Genomic DNA, 16,379 nt, shown 5'->3' with positions numbered 1-16,379 from the left:
GTCGTTCATTTGCAGACCGTGGAGGATGAGAAGGCTCATAAACCTGCGTGAGGGAGTTCAGGCAGGTGGGTGCTGTGCCAGTGTCCACTCTGTAGGCAAGCATTAGAGACTAAAACTTAATGCAAGCGGGAGCAGGGAGCCAGTGGAGCATAATGGAAAGACAGAGCCAGAACGATAAAACCGAACCCTCCTCAGACACTGTTATCTTCTGCTATACACCTTAGATCCAGCTTGACTCTGGTCGAGGTCTCTTTGACTGTGGTCAGCTGGCAGTGTGAATGAGCATGACTGTGAAGCAGGGGCTGGAGGGTGCTGGACAAAAGCAGCTTGACCTTTCTGGGATAGATGAGGCTAAAAGACAAGCAGGGTTGACACAAATGAATCTCTTTATCAAAGCACACTGGGCATGAGTATCAGTGCAGTTACCTTGTTAGTTGGGGGCTGATCAGGGAACAGCTCATGATCCCAGAAGCCGACGTTACCATACAATGGCCCATATCTGTCATATTGATTAATATGTCTGTGTGACTCTACCTTATCCAGTAATCACTCGCACAGGCCTCCACCACTTCAAACTCCATCCCCGAATGACTCCAACACGGCTTTATTTTCCACATCCTCTCTGCTCACCCTCTAATAAATGACTTTAACTCGTTGTTGCTCAGAGTTAAAGAAATTTGGATGTGAAATCTTGTATTTTCATGACTGCCATATTACTGTTATACTCTGGCAGTAGACAAAACACTAGTTGTCTCGGTTCTTGTAAAATGGCTATAAAGAACATTGAATTAGAGAATATAAACACCTGTCATATTCTTTTCTCATGTGCAGTGTGCACCTAAAGCTCTCTTCACCAGCTGCACAGCAACTCATTTTTCACTCCCATTTAATACAAGTAGCTGCAACCTGAAGCTTGCTTTTTACTTCAAGTCTATTTCCCTCCAATTAACCACATAATTATCCTGTTTCTATATTAAGGTCTGGTCACACCAGGCACAGCAGGTCAGTCAATTTACTATTGATTGTATGTACTTCATCCCTGTAATTGAAAGGAATTGATTTAGCCATAAAATTTCCCTCTTTTAAATGATGATCGTCCAGTGGAGCCAATCTGTGTATTTCTGAAGACGTACTGAAGGTCATTTTTCTTCACAGCTCCTTAATTTCTATGTATCACATGAAGCAAAATGAAATAAATCATAATATAGCTCTGCGGTAACGCAATGCGTGATTATTAATTCCCTTTCTAAAATCTTCTGATTTACAGTTGAATTTGAGAGCCGCTATTCATTCCCTAAACCTTACTGACTAACCAATGGGTCAACAGAAAATTGTTCAAACCCACAGAACTGTTTTAAATTCCAGTGAAGATCCCACATTTGCTAAAGATATCAAATATGTCAGAATTGGGATGAAAGTGGACAAAAGGATTCACAAGACAGTTTCTGCCAGTGTTAATATCACACAGCATCAAGATGATGCAGAATATATATCGTATTGTCTGGCAGTGTAGAACAACATGTTTTTTTTAACCTTAGAGTCAGTGAAGATGAAAGAAAAGGTGAAAGCTAGTGCCTAATGATCAATCATTGATTACTCCCATCTCCCTCCAATGCCATCTTTGTCTCCGCTGCTTGTCATTCATAAGACTGGTATGAAGGTGGAGTGCAGCTTCTCCTGGCTGCCTACAAAGATGTGTTCCTGCACAGGAGGCAGCAGCTGCTGACGCTAGCTGAAAATAGGCTTACATGCACACCAGTACACACACACACACACACACACACACACACACACACACACACACACACACACACACACACACATATATATATATATTCATGTGCACACACAGCAATATAGAGAGCAAACACATGCATGGAACAACACACACTCTCAGCATCCGCTCCATCACATGCACATGTATGAAGACACAGTGCACACAGTAGCCATGCTGACTGTAGGGAACAAGAAGAAAGCGGGGGGGATGAGAGGGTGAAGGGTGGGAGAGGAGGAACGAGCAAAAGGATCCAGGCAAGAGGACAAGACATGTAAGATTAATAAAGTGGGAATATGGCAAATAACACTGACTGTGAAAAAAGTGGATTTGTTGCTTGTGGGGTAAAATTCCGTTTCATCCATTGGCAGCTTACCACCTTTTTGTTGAAGTCTATGGGGCCATTATTGGCCCAACACTGTTTACAAATGTGAGCTGAGAGTTGTGCAACCATGTGTGTGCATAATAAGATGTGTCAATGTGTTAAAGAATCTCTAAATGCATGTGTTCATGGATATTAATGGCTGAATGAGTTTTGCTCCAAAAGCTGGAAAAGCTGGACAAGTCATCAGTTACAACTCAGACAGGCCTCTCGACGTTTTACATGTGACCTTTGCTACACTTCTGCCATGGCAGAGATCTGCAAATGTGGGTGGAGATTTGTCTGTGTGCCTCAGTAGCTATACAGCCTACATACCACCAGTTGGCTTGTTTCGGTAAGACCCTGCCAAACCACATTCTGCCCGTATTCCAACAGCAGGGGTCTGTACCCATTGAAAATTTTTGGTGCATTCCAGAACACAAAATACAACAAAGCAGACCCCGAACTGTTGTGCAGCTGAAATCGTACATCGAGCAAGAATGGGAAAACATTCCACTTTCAAAATGAATTTGAATTCATTTTTGTGTTGCTGGCATCAAATTCCAAATGTGGATATAATTTTCAAAAACAATGACATTTTGTAAATCGTCACGCTCTCGTTCTATTTACATTTAACGCAGTGTCCCAACTTTTTTGGAAACGGGGTTGTACTAAATTTACCATGTGAACCGTCAGTATAGACTGGAGGTCATTTCACCCCCCTCAATGATTCCCCCTGGTCTGTATTAGCAACGACAAAAGACTTGAAGCTTAAAAATAGTTTCTTAAAGTAGAAGGGCCCCCAGACACACCCTGGACTTGATTTCCCTGGAGAAGTTGGAGGCTGTTAGGTAGACGTCTCGCAGTGCTTACAATTTTGGCAGTGCTGCTCAGATCTGTATAAGAAACAATAAATTGCAAAGGAAGAGTTTGGCCTGCATAATGTTTTTGACTTCATGCATGTCAGATATTATCATTGCTGATGTCTTTGTTTGGAGCTGCTGCTCCTCAGGATTGTTTTTGATGCAACATTTACTCATTTGAACAGGAAAACCGTTCTTTCATCTGTCACTTCTTGAGATTTCTTCTCTGCTCCTCTCTACAGGTGACAGCTAAGGGTTTTGCTCCACTACTCCAGTTTGCCTACACAGCTAAGCTGGTTTTAAGTCGGGAAAACATCCGTGAGGTCATCCTGTGTGCTGACTTCTTGGGTGTTCACAATTTGGAAGACTCTTGCTTCCGGTTCCTTCAAGCCCAGCTGCAGAATGACGACCAACATGCCAGTAATAGCAAGGTGGACTATGACGATGACATCACAGCCGAGGACACAGTCTTTTCTGAGGCAATATCTTTGGATGATTCTTCAGAGACAAGGCAGCATGTAGCAAGCACTGCATCACTTCCCGCTGACCTTTCTCAATGTCCTAAATACAGGAAATATCAGTACCAGATCTGTGACAACAAGCACAATGGAGAAAACCATCATGGCAGTGATGATGTCATTTTGGCCAACCGTACCTCAGTCAGCCCTGTGAGCTCACAGCTCGCAGACAGCAGTGCTGCTCCCCAAACTCTTCTTACACCCTCCAGGATCAAAGAGGAACAATTTGTGTTTGAGGATGAAGGAGAGGAAAGGAGTGGTTGCAACCCAGAATTGTGTACTGAAGAGGTACTGGAGATGGAGCTAGAGGTAGAAGGGGTTCCAGTAGCAGCTGAGCATTCTCCGAGCAGAGGTTCACCCTCTTCCTGCCTGCGCTCCTACCTCCAGAGAGGTGGCCTGGACCTCAGTGGCGTGCCCAGCACCACCATCCAGCAGCTACTCACCAACAGACTGTCCCTCAACCACTACAGGGAGCTGGTCAAAGACAGGCAGAGGCATAAGCGGGAATCTCTGGGTCAAGTGGACCTCAAGACTGGCATTGCAGATGTAATACCAGCAGCGCTGACTGGCATTGGCAAGAGCATGGAAAGGCCAGCGTCCAAAGCCGCCTCCTCTAAACAAGAGGGGGAGCTGGACAGATGCAGCGTCATTTTCTCTTCAGCAGCTGGCGAGCGTCAAATGTTGGCCCATTCTTACATGGATGAGAAGTTCAGAGAAAAAGTCTCAACCCTGATGCAGGTAGAAGCTCCTTCTCCTGGTCGGTCATGCCTCACCAGCAGCTGCCCTATTCCCATCAATACATCAGGCCACTCCCCTCCTCCCTCTGAGCCCAGAACCCAGACTTCCAGCTCTCGTTCCTCATTCTCTTACCCAGAGGACACAGGCAGTGGTAGCTCACCTTCCAGCCTTCCACAGTTTGACTTCTCCTCGTCCCCGCACTCAGGCTCCACCTCTAGACTGTCTCACTGCCTGGCTGGGGTAGTGGAGCAGAGGAACCCCCACAGCAGAGAGGTGGTCTTCTCTCAGGGTTGCACCAAGATCAAAAGTGAACGGGGATTCGGTGCCAGTGGGGGCAACTCCAGCGACGAATCAGGCTCTTTCTCAGAGGGAGACAGTGAAAGTGGCATCTCCAGAGCCTCTGCCCCTGAGGTGGGTATGGTCCTTTATTATGCTTTCTTACCCAGGATTCTCCTTTGTGTTTGCATCAAGGTAAATTGTAACACTCTTAAGACTTACCAAGTCCAGACACTGACAGTTGAATCTTTTTCCATGGTGAGTCATTTAGAAAAAAACAAAACATCATTGTTAATCTGTCTGAGAGCAAGTGGAATGAGATCACAAGCAGGGAGCAACAAACATGCCTGTGCATGTGTTTGTTTCTGGTTTTACATCAGTGATAAAACCATTGAAATGTTTATCTGTTACCTGCTAAAATCTTGTGTAAATTTATTTACATTTCTTAGTATTTTATGTTTTTAATGATAATGAGCATTAGCCTATTCATTTTTCTGTCACATAATTTTGATCACAATAACATTTAACATACAGAACAAACTTACAGACACTGTGTGGTTTGCAATTACAAAAGACACACAAACAAAAACAACATGCCTTAAAAAAGAATGTCATACAAAGACAAAAAAATATGTGGCTTTTGGCACAAACCTTTCAGTGACGTCACCCATAGGTCTCTGAAGAGCCAGTGTGACGCTCAGTGACAGCGACTCCGGCTGTTGCTGTCTTGGCAGGGCCTGACTCCTGGCTAATCCGTCGAGGTGGAGCAAACGAAGCCTGGAAGCTGAAACCGAGCAGCTAGCTGTCACTCAAAGTTGCCCAAGCCTACAGTTATGCATAACTTTCAAGCCATGGTCTCAGTAGATTGACTGGCTTTTGGAGAGAGCCTCAAGTGGCCACTTGAGGAAATGCAGTTTTTGGCAGTTCCTGCGATGGGCTTCATTTTACAGCCGCATAGGTTGCCTTAGATAGAACAGAAAGACTGTGCCAAAAGTCACAAATGTGTTTGGGGTCTTTGTCGGATATGTTTCTGCACTTTCTGTTTCTGAGGCATGATGTATTTGAAATGTGTGTTTGCAGAATTATATGTATGTTTCTTAAGTGCATTTTATATTTGCAAACCACACTGTCATCTGTTAGTTAATTATAGGACATTTCTAATACGTCTTGTTTTGTTTGGCTGGAAATTAGCTTCATGAGATCGCCCTTAGTTTTGGAATATGTCTAAATGCCTAGATGTCAGTGACAGAAAATATTTGGTGAACTCATTGACTACATTATTGGCAACAATATATTCTGTTTACCTGTAGCCATGAAGAAACTTGGCTAGCAAAACACACAGCATTTAACATGATAAGATGGTGAATATGATTAACATCACACCTAATTAACATCAGCATGTTAGCATTGTGATTATGAGCATGTTAGCACGCTGATGTTATCATTTGGTTTAAAGTGCTGTTGCCCCACAGAGGTGCTACGGCTGTAGACTCTGAATATGCTGAGTGTCGCATCAACATGGTTCACAGTGCATCCCTGAAGCACTCCTCTATGCATTCATATGCACAAACTGTACAAACAGCAAATTGACACTGCTTAACAAGCTGTACTTTTTTCAAAAAGTACTCCAGGTACTATTCTAAATATTACTATACTGTGTAGAGTACTACTCATTTGTCAGTTGATGACGTGTCTGTGTAGCCCATTCTATTCTGAGAATAATAAATGGCACGTCTGGCTAAGACGTGCACGGATGCTGCCATAAGCCTGTTAGTAATCACAGTGACAGCGTTCTTGATTTGAACTGATAACATCTGATTAGTGTTCTTCTTTGTAATTAACTACACATGCATACTGCATGTTAATTATGCTTTTTTTAACAATTATTTTCCCATTCTCAGACTTCGCTGTACAACGTATAAATGACAAGGTTTGCAATTCACCAGTATGTTATATTACCACAGTATCTGCGCATTAACTGGCCTCTCTCTTAACCTAGAACCTGTTAATAGCATTTATCAATGATTTTTCAGCTCTTTCTAGGTGTGATTTTCAGCAGGGGCTATTTTTAGACTGTGTTCTCATGAGAAGTGACACAAACACTTCCAACACGTACTCCTTGGATTTAAAAGAGCTGTATGGTTGCCATGGTGATGCCTAAGTACATGCAATATCTGATGAGATGTGAGATGAATCTCTCTCTCTCTCACTCACACACACATGTGCACACACACGCGTACATAGAGAGGATATTAGCTTTATTAGATTTGAGTGCTCGTGGCCTCTGGCCTGTGGATGAGTCAGTGAAAATGTGTTGCGGATGTAAATCTATTATAAGGTGCTGAGCGATTCTGAATAGACCTATGGGAACAGAGACTTGGAGAACTGTTTTGCAGGGGTCATACCTACAGACCTGCTCTGCTTATTTCAATTCTAAATGTCTACTGCGTAGAACTATTTGTAGACTCACTATCAGCCATTTGTGCTTTTCTAACATCTTACAAATGCTCCATCTGCTGTGGATATTCACACTGATGTGTGATCATATCCTAAAAGTTTCGGGTGTTCACGACACTGACTGAAGTCATCCTGCCTCCTCGTTATGTAATGTCTTGATTAACGAGTGAGTTGGATTACAACAAAGCAAAGACAAACAGACATGGAGGCTGGTTGAGCATTAGAATGACTGTTGACTGTGTATGCCAACATAAAAAAGAGAAGCGAGGTAGAAACAGACGTTAAAATCCTCATGTGATCATGAGTTTGGGTTAATGATGAATTTTCAGGCTAATGCTATACAATTTTCCTATTATCCTAAAATACATGGGACTCAGTTATAGAGGAAGTAGATGTGTGATTAATCAGATTTGGGAACATATTTGTTACTAATTTCAGCGTACATTGGGTCCCTAAACAGAAAATGGATTTACAGTCACAGCAGCAGCATGGCTCTGTGTTGATGGCTCTCCTCCTGTGGTGCAGGCTGAAACATCTCAAAAATGAATAGATGTAGTGCCATGAAATTGTGACATTCATGGCTCACAGAGAACAATTCCTGCAATAAATCCTACCTTCACTGAACACTGAGCAGTATAACCTTCATGAAGGAAGGATTAGCTGCAGGACTGTGGTATTCATTTTAGCTAGATGTACCTAATAAACTGGCAACTGAGCATATTTATAAAGGCATCTAACAATTGTGGTGCTGTCAGTCTGAAAGCTATCACTGTTCATTTGATGTACTGTGTGCGTGCGTGCATGTGTGTGTGTGTGTCCCACTTCTTTGCCTGACCCAGTTGTCTCACCCATACAGAGTGGACACACACACCCTAGGTTGCCCTGTAGGCAGGTGGAAGGTGTCCTGTCCACGTCCCCTCCACCATCTGCTACTCTTGACCCCAGATCTGCCCTCCCCAATTAGGCCAGCCCACCAAGCCCCCACCCACACACCCACCCACACACACACACACACACACACACACACACACACACACACACACACACACACACACACACACACACACACACACTCTTTGCATTCTGCCGTTTTGCTTTTTTCCTCCTTACTTAAGTCTTGATTTAGTAGTGGTAAGTATTTACAAGATTAGTATTTATTTTAGGGGCGCGATTCTTGAATATTTTCTTAATCAAGTACTACTACTACTGATTATTTAATTGAATAATCAGATAAAAATACGACTAAGACCAGGGCCCATGTCAGTAGATCACTATATTAAAAAAACACTGACAGGTTAACAGAAAACTGTACATTCATTTATGACTGACAGTACTAAAATCTACCTACATATTTCTGAAAAGCCTGAGATGCTGGCTGCAGTGCAAGGTTTGCTATATTTCCAACATGACAGACTGACATGTAAAGCGACGTCTGTGTTTCTACAGGTCCCGCTGCGTGCTTTGTGTTTCTTGTCAGGATCATGTGGATGCAGTATTTTGTACTGGGGTTCTGTAGGAAATGTGACTCACATTTTCCACATAGTTCATTGGTGGGGAGGTGTTTTTTTCACATGCTTTCATCTGAAAATCTGAATAAAAGCTACTGCTGTATAGACAGGCAGCATAAAGTTTGAACCTGCAGTATCTTTGCGAGACCAGAATGTCAGACTTAAAACATGATCCTGCTTCATTTGACATTGATTAGGCTGCACATCAGCTGGTAGATATAACTGTGCTGGAAGGAGCTCAACATTTTGGGAAAAGCACTTATTTGCTCTCTCTGTGAGAGTGAGAGTAAGATGGATATTAATCTTGTGTCTGGTTGTTAAGTACAGACCTGGAGTCCAGATTAGCACGAGGAGTGTAAGCAGCTAGCCAGAAATGAGATATAACATGCTAATGAGTGAGCTTTAGAGGTGTTTGTTGGTGTAGTTTTTTTTAACTTTGGACAGAGTCAGGCTAATTGGTTCACCCTGCGTCCAGTCTTTATGCTAAGCTAGGATAACCACGTTCCATACTCCATGCTGGACAAGCAGACATGAGAGTGGTATAAGCCTTCAAAGCAAATAAACACAAGATATTGAATATATCCCAAAATAATGAGTTATTCTGAAGCTCTCAAATCTCCTGTTCATTCTTTTTTCTTTTCTCCCCTTTTCATCCACATGGCTAATACACAGTGTCAGCTTTATGCACACTGATATCACTGTATTCAGGATCTGATATGGCGTTTACATAGAGCATGAACATCCTGGTTATTCATATCCCCATACATGACCATAACAGTGTACAGGTTTCTGACCATCTGCCTGCAGCAAAGGATGCTCAGAACCCAAAACCACAGCTCTCCAGTTAGCATGATGTTTCCATGTGCAACAGATAACCAAAGTCTCCAGAAACCTGATCATAGCCTGGATACCAGTGCATAAAAGCACTCGTAGATTGATCTCAGAATTCAAATGCGGTTACATCATGCAGCCCCGATCCTCCTCTGTAGGTCTGTGCGTACTGTCTGATCAGACAGTGGTTTTACATTCAGTGCAATTATTTGTTTGACTTGATATGAATGCTTTAAACTATTTTTTGTGACTGTGACTAAGTGCAAGTGTATCTCAAAGGATATGTACAGTGTCAGAAATGGAAATCAGAACAGAGAGAGAGAGAGAGAGAGAGAGAGAGAGGGAGGGGGATTGGTGAGGGGATTTATGACCATCCATTGCACACTTTGTCATTCCAACCTTATTATGTGACTGCTGAGAGTCGTGGAGCTAAATATAGATGTCTATAGTGTAAAGGACAGGCAGCACCTAAACACAGCATACACACAGAGACCCACACGCTCGCCTCGCTTTTCCCTTTCCTCTGTTGTCAGAGCAGTGAATGATGTCATCATCGTAGACTGGAAGCGCTGCGCTGAACACTGCTGGACGAGGAAAACAACACGGGCTGCTGTAGCAGACTCTTCTGAAGCATTAGATACATTACTGCCCTGAAACACGCAGCAAACGGAGCAGAAGTGGCCGTCACTCGTCAACACTTTAACGGGATAGATGAGCAGTATTTAAAAAGAAAGACTGCTGCTTTAGACGGCCACAGCTACAGGATTCAAACAAACAAGTGAATAAATGACTGGCCACATAGCAGGCAGAGCCATAGAGATAAATGAATGCACTGATAAACAAAAGCTTTACACAAATTAGTGAGTTAGAGTGAATGACAACATGAATGGATACATATAAAATTAAGATGTAAATAAATGCTTCCATAGGAAAATGTGTTAAAAATGTAAATAATACCTAATCCATCAAACAGACAGTAATTCAATCAGCTAAGAAAGAAATAGTAAGTAAGAAAGTGTTTATATATATTTAAAATTTTGCACAATTGGGATCAAAATTCGCTGCCGGTGGAAACAAAGAGCTCATCCTGTGCTCTCTTTGTGCTCGAGCTGCTGGGGTCAGCACGCAACTTAACACTGACACCTAGTGGATTTGACATCACACTGCGCTCCATGTAATGTGATTGATTCCACACGGAAAATAAGATGCTACAGACAGCAAGAATACAAGAACAAAAGCACAATAAAAAGGACACAAAATAAAAATCAAATATATTTTTCTATATGTACATTATATGCAAAAAGAGAATAAAAATAATATCGCCTTGAGTATTTGAACTGCACATGGTAAGATATGGATAATGAAATACAGTGTTTACTATTGCACAGTAGGAAATATGTAACAGAAGAAAAAGAATATGTAAAAACATAAAAAAAATATTAATTTTGCACAAGAAATTTGCTGCTTATATCCATTATCTGCATTTATAGTGAATACATTTCCAAAAGTCTAACACATTCTGACATTATGATGGAAATAGTTCTTGGGCTTTAAAAATGGTTCATCATAAAATATGTGTTTCTTAGAAATACTTTGTAGACGTTTTATTGATCCGTTAATTTACTTTAAATTAGATAGATCATGTTGTATCTTGCTTCTTGATTACAAAGAGCGCTGTCCTCATGTCTTTCATTGGTATTCAGCTGTAATTACATATTGTCAACTGTGAGTCAAAATACAGACTAAAAGAGTTATTTAACAAAGAACAAGCAGCTTATGGGGCAGTAAGCTCCACCAATCATAGGGTCCATCCCATTACCCACACCTGCAATATTTGCATGTAGTCAAATGTCCACTTATGTGATGTGTTTCCAGTAACGGCCACAGTGCCCAATGAATATTTAGACTTTGAGCATGTGGGAGATCATCAGAGCTCACAGTGACACACATCGTTTATGTGGACGCCTCATGCCTCGCACCAGTGCCTGTCTGTTGATGACTGCTGGTCTTTAAGCTTAAAGTTGCATTCATTCCCACAACTGGACTTGTGTTGAGCCGCAGACCACATTGAAATGTGCGATGCATTGAGCCCTGAACACGGCTTTGCCGCAGCATTTGTGTGTCACATCAAGTATAGGTCAAGTTTAATGTGTGCTTGCCATTTCCAGCGGGGACAAACTACCTGGTGGAGCATGAACATGCAGTAAAGTGCTCAAGGCTGCAAGTGTGTGTACTGGGACAGATCCATTGAATCGCCTGTATGAAGCCTGGCAGGCAAAACCCAGGGTAGCAAAGGTGTTTTGATGTTTTAATTGAATATTAACTTAAGGTGGCTTAAATTAGCAACTGAACCTATAGAGTTTGTATGCTTGTTTTTATTTTTCTCTACCATGAAAGTTCATTCTTGACATTTGAATCAGCAGTTTGACCGAATCATCCCAAACCCTGTGGTCCTTTTAGGTAAAGCTGCCATTCCCTGTGGACCAGATCACCAACCTGCCACGCAATGACTTCCAGATCCTTGTCAAGATGCACAAGCTGACCTCAGAGCAGCTGGAGTTCATCCACGACATCCGCCGCCGCAGCAAAAACCGCATCGCTGCCCAGCGCTGTCGCAAGCGGAAGCTGGACTGCATCCAGAACCTGGAGAGCGAGATCCGCAAACTGGTACGATCACATGACAAAAACCTATCGTACAGTGGATAAGCGCACACACACACACACACACACACACACACACACACACACACACACACACACACACACACACACACACACACACACACACACAACAGTATGTTGTGCAGGACTTTAATGTTGGTGGTTAATGGCGTGCGTTTAGGTGGTGTAACACACCCCCTGGCTGCCATACTGGAGAACTGCAGCCCCTCAGTCCCATCGTTCAGCTTTAACTGATTGCTGCTCCCCATTCCACTTCCCCATCACTGTGTTGCAGTGAAATATTATGGAGTTTCCCACTGATATTTACATGTTTGTCACCTGTTGACCAGCAGGAAGTGCAACTTCTGGTGGTGTTCTGGGGTGGCTGACAAAATAAGGGCTAAAGGATTACAGTTTCTAATATCTTGGGTCTTATTTTCATGTCTCTCAGTTAAGACAAACAATGTTGGACAGTTAAGCGATGTCCAAACTGTCTGTTGAAAATTTCCATCAAAGTTTACAGACCTGTCTCTCTGACCTGCTGTACTTACTGTAGTTGAGTTTTCTTGTGAAAAGAGGTGTTGTTACAGATATTTCATGTGCAGTCAGTCTGACCTCTAAATAAAAAATTGGTTTTGATATTGGGACTTAACTGTAATCAATGGCTTGTGTTTCTGGACTTTGTCGCCTCATATTTTTAGAACAAAGCAACTAAACGTGTTAAGTACAGTGTTATTATATCTGAGAGAAGCGACACCTTGAAAATAAGACCTAAATGTTCAGAATCTGGAATCGTCATCACAAACCACAGCTGATTACAGTTATCAGGAATGCTTTGTTTGACACTGACTGTTGGGAGGCGAAACAAACAGTGTCAGAGTCACATGATGGGGCTATCAACCCAACTTCCTGTTTTGAGGCTTTACATCAACATCACTCTAGTGTTCAAAGTCTTCACTACAGATATTATGAGTCTGGACACACACGGATATAAACTGCACCTTGATTGGTCGGTGGAGGCAGTAACTCTAGTTTTTATGGTGATGAGAGTCTCAGAGTATTGCAAAGCTGACCTGACCATGATGTGTCTTATGAACTCAGGTGTGCGAGAAGGAGAAGCTGCTGAGCGAGCGCAACCAGCTGAAGGTTTGTATGTCTGAGCTGTGGCAGAACCTCTCCTTTCTCTCCCAGCAAGTGTGCAGGGAGGTGCAGGGCAGCCAGCCACCTCCCGTCTCCGCCAGCATCGACCTCACGTCCAACCCGCCATCGCCTTCTTCTGACGAGGGCTCGTCCCAGCCCAGGTCGCCCGTGTCGCAGCAGAGCGACGCTGCATATCTGTCCGATGTGGGTCCCAGTCAGGGGGGACCAGAGGACAGGCAGCCAGCGGTGGAGGTGTCAGGTCTGGAGCAGGAGAACCTGGAGTGCCCACTGGTGCTTGGATCCACTGAGGAAGTATGTAGCCCCACTGTAACAGTGGATTTCTGTCAGGAAATGACTGAGAAATGCACAACGGAGGAACAGAGGAGACAGGCCTGTACTTAGAGTCTGGAGGCGAACCGTTCGGTCTATGACACGCTCATACTTGTCTATACCTTGATATTTGAAGTATTTTTTTCTTTTTTGTAATCGATGACACAAGTGTTGTCTTATCAGCAATACTGTTCCACAGGTATTTTTGGACTGGTGATAAAACAGAAGCACTGGCAGCTTTCTCTCTCTTTCTCTCTTCTTTCTTTCCTTCTCTGTCTCATCCTGACTTTCTCTTCCTGTCAGCTTCCCTCCCTCTCTCTTGCGTCACGGGAGGTTAAACTCAGGAATTCCTCAGAATGTTCAGTAATGTCCCTGTTAACATGTACATACACTTTACTTTACTGTCCTGTCAAATCTGGATAATTACTTCAGTGCATACAGTTGGTTTATATTATTCACCTTTGACCTCCACATCGGTTTTACTTTTCAGCATCCGTCACTTCGCGAAGGCAGGAGTTCAACAGAGTGAGACGTGCAGATGGTCGTCAACCTCATGTCTGCGTGTTAAGTACAGGGCGAAGTTAGCCTAGCTTAGCATAAAGACTGGAAGAAGCGGGAAACAGCGAGCCTTACTCCGGTCTGTTGATGACACTCATTGTTTTAGCCAAGCTTGGCTAACCACATCCTGCGCTGTGCTGAACACACAGACATGAGGTCGATATCCATCTTCTCACCTCACTCCAAGAAGGAAAACAAATATATATATTTCCCAAAACGTTGAACTGATCCTTTAAAGAATTCACTGGATGATGCAGCATCAAACAGCCTACCTTTTTATGACACTTTTAGCGGTCTAGTAATTGTTGAGTGACACAGGACTTCAAAGTAAAATGTTACCAAAGGTGTATTTTTTAAATTTCACATTAGATGAAATGCTCAAATGAACTCTCATTATGCAAAGTTGCTTTTGTCAAGCTTCACTTTTACTTTCTCTCGTACTCAGAAGGACATTTCTACACATTTCTCTTCTCCCTTTTTTCATTTCTCTGCACTATGAGACAGAACTACATTACAAAGTTGAAGCACTGCCCAGCTCCTCCAGGAAGCGGCGCAAGCGCATTGTGACACTGGCACTTAAAGCAAGTCCCAAGCTAATCACTTAAAGGACCACACCAGTGTCAGTTTATATTTCCGCCGACCATTTTCCAAAGAATGCTGTCATATCCCTCATTTGACTTGATTAAGATGTGCCCAGTATGAAAATCAACATGCAGGACAGTTGGCTGAAAGCTGCTTGAGCTCGATCATGACGTCATTTCTGCTGGTGGTCAAACTGGGTGATGCTTTATTATACAGGTTCCTAGTTTCCCAGTTATGCCCTAACAAGGTTAGGGTTCAGGAAAGATATTAATTGTAGGCAAAATGGAGACAGTTGGTATACATTCTTTTAATTTCAATGAATTGGTAACATAATCTTTTTTTTTTAATCTTTGCCCATCTGTATAGCTCTAAATTACATTCATTAAAACTGATCTCTATTCAGTTATTGCCATTTGAGCAGGCCTGTCCTCTGGAAAATAAACTCTGGAGATTAAAAACTCAGCTATGCTACTATTCCATAATTTCCTTATTCTGTTTTAAGTATTCCAGTGACTGACTGACTGGATGCTTTGTCTTAGAACACATTCTCCATTTCTGTGTAGTTAGTACCAAATGACATGATGATCGCCAGGACACTTCCTCTGAAGTTCTATTTTTATTTCAGATTTTTGATCCTATATTCATTATATAGGAATTACAGCACCTGTTAAATAAGGTGTTTCTGGGAATTGTTCCAAAAAGTTGACTTGAAAAGTCTACACAACAAACTAAAATGGTGAATGAATGAAATGACTATCAAAAATAACAACAGCTCTATTGCCCATATGATGGATTCCGTACCTGCACAGCTCTCCAGGCTGGTTTAGATATTATGTGTTGTTATAGAGTGAAATGAAAGGAAACCAATAGTTTCCTGGAAGGTAGAAAAAAGAAGAAAGAAAGAAAAAAAATCTTAAAAATTTGAAACACTGTCATTCTTTGGAAAATGGATGGTTGTGATCTATGTTAAATTGATGAACACACTGGTGTGACCGTTTTTAAACCACAGCTGAAACAAATCATACTGTAAGTGCTCTTTTTCACACATTTATTTATTGTCTTATAAGTAGTAAGAATTTAGTGTTTGTACTTATGGTAATCATGTATTTAACTGCACTGTTCTTGTATTGTACATAATACAAATATCCCTGCTAAATGTATTTGGTACAGTATGTTGGTGTCAGACACCTACATGTTCAAATTCACACATCGTATGTGAATTTGTTCAAACATGAAGCAAAATGATCAATTTCTACTTACAAATCAGTATCCCTAATAGTGTAGGGTATGAAGTTCAAAGCTCCAAACAAACACACTGGCGCGTTATTGATTGAGGGAGATGCCAAATTCATCTGCTGTAGAAAAGTCGATGGTGAGGCACGTGGCAGGGGTGAGTGCTGCTGCCCGACACTCTGCTGCTGCACCGTCAGCCTCACAGCGCAGCACGTCCATGGCATTGGAATACTGGATGTGTTTGGGCTTCTTTTGTCCACCAGGGTTGGGGTGAAGTCACGTTTAGCACGGGAAGGTCAGCCTAGGATTTGGAACTGGCAATATTTCATTGCACTTGATTGTCAGAAATTGGTTAACTCTTCAAAGAAAGGGCTGCTGTTTCCTAATGTGGTTTTGTGAATGTAAAATGATAAGCTTTGAACGAAGTGGAATATGGGAATTCTTAAATTCAAACCGTGTGAATCCTTTAATGGCAGCCTGACCATGTTAGCGAAGCTAAGAAATAAGAACAAAAAGAAAGAGCGCTGATCCTTCTCATGACATCACCAC

At 42.3% G+C, this 16,379-nt stretch overlaps 1 protein-coding gene across 1 annotated transcript in view; it reads left to right on the top strand.

The window, feature by feature from the left end:
- The window catches only part of bach2a (BTB and CNC homology 1, basic leucine zipper transcription factor 2a), a 45,210-nt gene extending 29,046 nt beyond the window's left edge, over window positions 1–16,164 (top strand). Inside the window, exons 3-5 of the mRNA XM_070979177.1 lie at window positions 3,241–4,665; window positions 11,787–11,993; window positions 13,089–16,164. Of these exons, the coding sequence (XP_070835278.1) occupies window positions 3,241–4,665; window positions 11,787–11,993; window positions 13,089–13,529 (2,073 nt within the window). The 3' untranslated portion in view covers window positions 13,530–16,164. The remainder of the gene's footprint in view (window positions 1–3,240; window positions 4,666–11,786; window positions 11,994–13,088) is intronic.
- The last annotated feature ends 215 nt before the right edge of the window (window positions 16,165–16,379 follow it).

Source organism: Chaetodon trifascialis, chromosome 14 (assembly GCF_039877785.1).
Source record: "Chaetodon trifascialis isolate fChaTrf1 chromosome 14, fChaTrf1.hap1, whole genome shotgun sequence".
Taxonomy (NCBI): Eukaryota; Metazoa; Chordata; class Actinopteri; order Chaetodontiformes; family Chaetodontidae; genus Chaetodon; species Chaetodon trifascialis.
The sequence above is the reverse complement of the archived record's forward strand: the minus strand, read 5'-3'. Positions and strand labels throughout refer to the sequence as shown.